General features: G+C 42.7%; 1 protein-coding gene across 6 annotated transcripts in view; it reads right to left on the bottom strand.

Moving 5' to 3' along the window:
• Positions 1–2,310: 2,310 nt before the first annotated feature.
• The window catches only part of LOC144765147 (uncharacterized), a 158,062-nt gene continuing 153,833 nt past the window's right edge, over positions 2,311–6,539 (bottom strand). For 4 of the 6 annotated variants that reach the window (XM_078650316.1, XM_078650323.1, XM_078650334.1 and 1 more), the window contains one exon: positions 2,311–6,102. In XM_078650316.1, coding sequence (XP_078506442.1) covers positions 3,617–5,191 — 1,575 coding nt within the window. In that variant the 5' untranslated portion in view covers positions 5,192–6,102 and the 3' untranslated portion in view covers positions 2,311–3,616. The remainder of the gene's footprint in view (positions 6,103–6,539) is intronic. The other 2 variants (XM_078650320.1, XM_078650331.1) reach the window with 1 other exon arrangement.

The raw sequence follows: 6,539 nt of genomic DNA, 5'->3' as shown, positions 1-6,539 counted from the left end.
TTGAGTATGGTACAACGCAGGCGCAAGCACCAGAGCACACTCTTCTGCAAAGTTCTGCGGACTGCTCCTTGGGCACGGTGTGCGGAAAGCTGGAGAGGGTGACCTCTTCCCCTCTTAGAGCGGCCAAAATGAAAAGCGGGGGCCAGTCTGACTCAGCTAACAGAATGTCATATGTAGAGGTCAGATGTTCCCAAAAAATCCCTTTTATTACACGTTGGATATCACTTTCTATTAAAAGAACTATATCATATAGTCTGTCAGGGGGAGCCACCCTACTGTCAGCAGTTTCCATTGTGATAAAAGTGTCAGTTGCTGTCGCCTTCAGATATGGACGCAGTGCTTGCCGCACTATTGTAACCTCCACTGCGCTGTTGAGCAGCGTTAATGCCCATGTCAGGATCCGAAGCTGTGTTCTCACTATCCGTGGCATACCTTACGGTTAACGCAGCAACTTTCTTTTTCTGAAAATGAGGGCGTTAACGTGGCAAGTCTTCCTGCTTGCCTTTACCATCAGAGGGGCGGTGCTGCTCACCTCCTTGTGGGGCACCCCGACCCGTGCCGTGTTCTCCTCCACCAGCTAGCGCACGATGTTTCCTGTGAAGAACGGGGAGAACGTTGCTCAGGAACCTGAAATCTATCAGAAGACCTAATTCTTGCGTGGTCGCACAAATCATAAGTGCGCTCAGTAGATGCTGGCATTGGCGACGCCAGACGCGAACCTGTTTCTTTTGCTGCTTCCCCTGATTTTTATTCTTCCAATTCTGTTTTGGAAAATTTGGATGGTTGTCTTTAGTAGACTTTGCTATCTGAGTCTGCGGTTGAGTTGCCGTTTTAGCAAAAGGCTTAACACCCAAACTATTGCGGCCAATGGTCTTATAAGCCTCCGCAATAATTCATGGTAACGCTTGGGGTTTGTCGACGTCTTGGACAAGGCGCAAAGCATTCGACACCTGAAAGTTAACCGCATCTCCCTTTACATTACAAAAGATGAGATCAGCAACTACGTCAAACACTCCAACAAGCCTCATTCTCAACTCAACAGCCGCCTCCGCACTGTGCTCATCCGATGCTTGATCACAGAGGGCAAGACAATCATAGACGGCGTGCAGAAACACTTTGCATATTCTGCTCCAAATACTTTATCCAAATCTCACAATCTGTTACCTCTGGCAATAAGTCTTTCTGCGAACTAATTGTGAGAATCCTGTGTTTTTCCACAGGAGTGGTATTAGGAAACACTGCTTCCAGTTGGTCAAATTTCTCAGCAAGCCAATAAGGCATATCGTACTTAGTTTGAGGGTGCTTGCCCATTACCGAATTAACCATGACTGGACCAATCTACATCCCGGCCGGTCCAACTTGTTCCGCTGCAAGAAACATATTGAACTAAAGCCCTATGTACCCCAACAAAAGAGGTATAAAGTTGACACAAGTCATCGATCGGGGCATTGAGATAACGTGGATATGGTGTGAAACCGGCTAAGACTGGCCAAGTGGCCCCAGGAATTGACAAGGGGCCCAACCGAACTGGAGTTACGGTGTGGGGGAGGGTACCATACAACCAAACACGATGCTGCCATGCCGAAATTGGAATCTCTTGTGTCCTATATGGAGTACAGTTCACAGGAATCACAGTGTGAGTGTATGTATGAAACGTATCCTCATCCGCATTTATTGCAGGAAAAGTGACCCAAGAATAGAAAAGCTCAAAGGGGAACGCCGAATCAGCACTCACCACAAAGATAACAGACATACCATCCTCTGGTACTCCAAAATGCGTCAGATGACGCTGGAGCGCTGCCCAACTATGCTGAGCTATGTCAATATCACCCATGAGGACATAGAGAAAAAAAACAATTTATATAAATTGCAGTACAACAAAGGGTAGTAATTCAAAATGTGAACCTTTTCATAAATCTCATGCTTGAATTAACCTATAACACATTTGTCTAGGTAGGTTAATCGTCTCGCCTGTTAACCGGAAAAGGTGTTGAGGGTATTGTGGACAGATACGAGCACTAATCAAGACTTTGGGCGCCATGTTGCAGGAATTCTGCTCATGCACAGAACTATGCGCAGGAAACCAGGACCTCAGTGTATTGTGGTGTACCAAAAATCCACCTCAGTGCCCAGAACCCCGACCCGACTAGCATCAGTGTCTCATTCGTTCTCCGTACTACAGCAAAGCTACCAATGAACAAGTGACTTTGGGACCTCTCAGGATTAGTGGAAATCAAGAACACTCTTTTGTTTTTATTCTCATAAATGTCCACAACGTGAGCAATCAGAGACACTGTATAGTTTAAAATGTTTATTTCAACTACGTGCTCTAAGATGCAGTATCTTTATTAACATAAGTAAAAAGATGCATAAAATCAATACAATCAACATTGTTACAATTCCATAAAATACAAAGGGAGGAATCATATTATAATGATAGTGGAACCAGGTCTATAGCGCCTTGGGTACCACCCTCCCCTTGCTAGGAGCTAGGTATTATAATAATAGAAGATCTCTAGGTTAAAACCGGGAACCCCATACCTCCAAAGTCAGGTGAAGTGAATCACATCCCAGATCAGCACAGCTCTTTGTTGATTGAAAGGTTTTTCCCAAGTTCTAGACTCATGCATGCAGTGCAATATTAAAAGCACCTGAGTTTCAGAAATGAGCAGCTGTGTTTGTGTTGTGTCTAGAGCGTGGGCCGATCAACCTGCATCAACAGCATACATTGTTATTTTAACCTTGAACACTTTGTGCAGACTTGAGGTCGCAGTGTGAGTTTAGAGATATGAAAAACAGACCATTCTCATGTGAAGGAAAAGCAAGCAGTTTGTCTTTATAAAAACAGAGACGTAGTGTCATGTGCAAAAGCAGCAAAATGGCGTTTTCGCAACTACCTCATTTATGCTAATATAGCAATGTGTGCAGGCAGAATCGTATTCATCCCTACACTTTTATAGGTAGCATGAACAGGAACACTAGGATGTTTTTCTTTGTAACTCTTCATCGGCAAATAAAAACCACCAGTGTTTCTTTTCTTTTATTCCACATTGTGCTAGTCTCCCAGTGGATTTCCTGTTATATCACATTTTTTCTATGTGTACCGAAGTGAACAATCACTGGGAACAGACACTTTTATTATTCTACAAATCTTTCGTTTTCTTCATTTATTCTAGTCGAGTCTTCATTCATCTGGTATTTGAATATCCCACATAATTATATATTTGTTCCTATAATTCCTTCATGTCACAATAACTGCACTGTTCTGCTCCTGTCTATGTCCTCAGATGAGTCAATATTATGGTTAATGTTCTTAAGTTCTTTTTGAATTCACTGCCGTAGGTTTAATAACTGACAGAAGATATTCACACATTCACTGCACCTGAAAGGATTTTTCTCTGTGTGCATTAACTGATGAATCCTTAATGCGGAAGATTTCCTAAAGGTACTTCTACACTCTCTACAGTTGTACGGTATTTACAGAGTGTGTGTAAGCTGATGTCTACATAGGCTTGATAATTGACTACATTGCTTCACACATTCATTGCACTTGAAGGCTTTTCTTCTGTGTGTGTTCGCTGATGCCTGCTGAGGAGTGATAATGGACTACAGCTTTTCAAGCATTCATGGCATTTAAAAGATTTGTTTCCCCTTTGTGAGCTCGCTGATGATTTCTTAATGCTGAAGAGTAAGTAAAACTACTGCCACATTCACTGCAATGGTAGGGTTTTTCCCCAGTGTGTATTCGCTGATGTCTCCGGAGGCTTGTTAACTGACTGAAGCTCTTTACACATTCACCGCACTGGTATGGTTTTTCCCCTGTGTGTATTCGCTGATGTCCCTGGAGGCTTGTTAACTGACTGAAGCTCTTTACACATTCACTGCACTGGTATGGTTTTTCCCCTGTGTGTATTCTCTGATGTGCGTGGAGCTGTGAAATTCGACTGAAGCTCTTTACACATTCACTGCACTGGTATGGTTTTTCCCCTGTGTGTATTCTCTGATGTGCGTGGAGCTGTGAAATTTGACTGAAGCTCTTTACACATTCCTTGCAATGGTATGGTTTTTCCCCTGTGTGGGTTTGCTGATGTGTTTGGAGTTCTTCTAACCGGCAGAAGCTCTTTACGCATTCCTTGCAATGGTATGGTTTTTCCCCTGTGTGTATTTTCTGATGTCTGTGGAGGTTTGAAATGTGACTGAAACTCTTCACACATTCACTGCAATGGTATGGTTTTTCCCCTGTGTGTGTTCGCTGATGTGTTTGGAGGTGTGATAACCGACTGAAGCTCTGCACACATTCCTTGCAATGGTATTGTTTTTCCCCTGTGTGTATTCTCTGATACCTTTGGAGGTCTGATAACTGACTGAAGCTCTTCACACATTCATTGCAATGGTATGGTTTTTCCCCCGTGTGTGTTCGCTGATGGCTTTGGAGGTTTGTTAACCGACTGAAGCTCTTCACACATTCAGTGCAATGGTATGGTTTTTCCCCTGTGTGTGTTCGCTGATGTGTTTGGAGATGTGATAACCGACTGAAGCTCTTCACACATTCACTGCACTGGTATGGTTTTTCCCCTGTGTGAGTTCGCTGATGTGTTTGGAGTTCTTGTAACAGGCAGAAGCTCTTTACACATTCCTTGCAATGGTATGGTTTTTCCCCTGTGTGTATTTTCTGATGTCTGTGGAGGTTTGAAATGTGACTGAAACTCTTCACACATTCACTGCAATTGTATGGTTTTTCCCCCGTGTGTGTTTGCTGATGTCTTCGGAGGACTGCTAACCGACTGAAGCTCTTCACACATTCAGTGCAATGGTATGGTTTTTCCCCTGTGTGTGTTCGATGATGTCTTTGGAGGAGTGATAACCGACTGAAGCTCTGCACACATTCCTTGCAATGGTATTGTTTTTCCCCTGTGTGTATTCTCTGATGTCTGTGGAGGTTTGATAACAGACTGAAGCTCTTCACACATTCATTGCAATGGTATGGTTTTTCCCCAGTGTGTGTTCGTTGATGTCTTCGGAGGTCTGTTAACCGACTGAAGCTCTTCACACATTCAGTGCAATGGTATGGTTTTTTCCCTGTTTGTATTCGCTGATTCTCTTTTATGGTTTCTAACTGGCTAAAGTACTTGACATATTCAGTGCAATTGCCAGATTTTTCTCCTAACCGTGTTTCCTGAAGGGTCAGCATAGTTAATAAACCACTTGCGTTATTTTCACATTCCCTGTATGTGTGTGATATTTTGGACGCTTGATTTCCGATTTAACAATAAAATACAAGATTCACTAAATACCTGCCACATTCATAATATCAGTAAGGCTTCCTTGAGGGTGATTGCATCTTTAGATTGGATAATGGCTTCGCCTGCATGCGGGTAAAGCTTAATCTTCCTTCCAGTAGGTGCAAATGGGACAATACTCTGTACTTCAGAGAGCAGAACTCCGCATTCCTTTAGCCTTCAGTTGTTTGGCTCCACTTCGTTGTGCTTTTCCCTGGTGTTTGGCTAGAAAGAGTTAACAATACACTGAGAGCACTGAATGGTGGTCTGTTGCCAGTTTAGATAGCGAAGCACTGCTTTAGCCATATCATGATGGTGAAGCGACTCGTAATGTGTACAGCTACTCCAAAGAGTGTCCCGGGGCAAAGCACAGGTCAGAAAAGAAAGTTAATCAGGTTGTTTCAAACATGGACAAAAAGCAAAGTTTTCAACCTTTCTTTAAACATTATCATGTTGCTAACAGCTCAAAGCTGAAGAGGGAGTTTGTTCCAAGCTATGGATCCCAAATAGACACAAGACCTTCCTCCAACTCTCATACCGGCCTCATGATCAAAGCTGGTGTTGGACGCTTGTTTATACAGCAGGTGGTTTGTCAGTTTTGTTGCCTTGGTTTTGTTGAGGTCATTTCTTCGTCTTGGGGTTTCGAGGTGCAGATCTCAGACTCGGACACTCACTGAATTGCCTTTGACTGCTTCTTCCTGGATCTGTCCTCTGCCTCTGATTGCACTGATGTTTTTGGAGCGCCTTATTTTTGATAATTTTTGCAGGTTTGATGTGTTATCTTCATTATTCATAATCAATCCGTGCATTTAAGGCTTATTCTCTGTTGGATGTAAAGAAATGCAATATTACTAAATGCAAATGTAATAGAATGTGAATACACAATATTTAACCAGCTGTAGAAGACATCTCTTCTCTACCATATTTGAAATTTAGTAAGGAACATTTTACCATACATGGATATTTCATTAAAACTGCGGTTGAACATGTCACATCTTATTTACTTCTGAAAAGGCAGTGATTTACCATTGTTCAGAGTAAATTACTAAGGAAAGGGCAGCTACAGAGCACTCGTGCTACAGGTACAGTTTTGGGTAGATACACATGGACAAGATTTCAATTAACCAGAACAGATTGTGGAAAAAGAGAGGAATCAGGAAGCGCTGCCGTTAATTCAGTTTCAGGAAGTATCTACCCAAGGTAGCTCTTCAGAAAGTATATAACAAAGGTAACTCTTCAGGAAGTATTTAACCAAGGTAA

The sequence above is a fragment of the Lissotriton helveticus genome, chromosome 1_1, assembly GCF_964261635.1.
Source record: "Lissotriton helveticus chromosome 1_1, aLisHel1.1, whole genome shotgun sequence".
Classification (NCBI taxonomy): Eukaryota; Metazoa; Chordata; class Amphibia; order Caudata; family Salamandridae; genus Lissotriton; species Lissotriton helveticus.
This window is presented reverse-complemented; position numbering and strand designations above follow the sequence as displayed.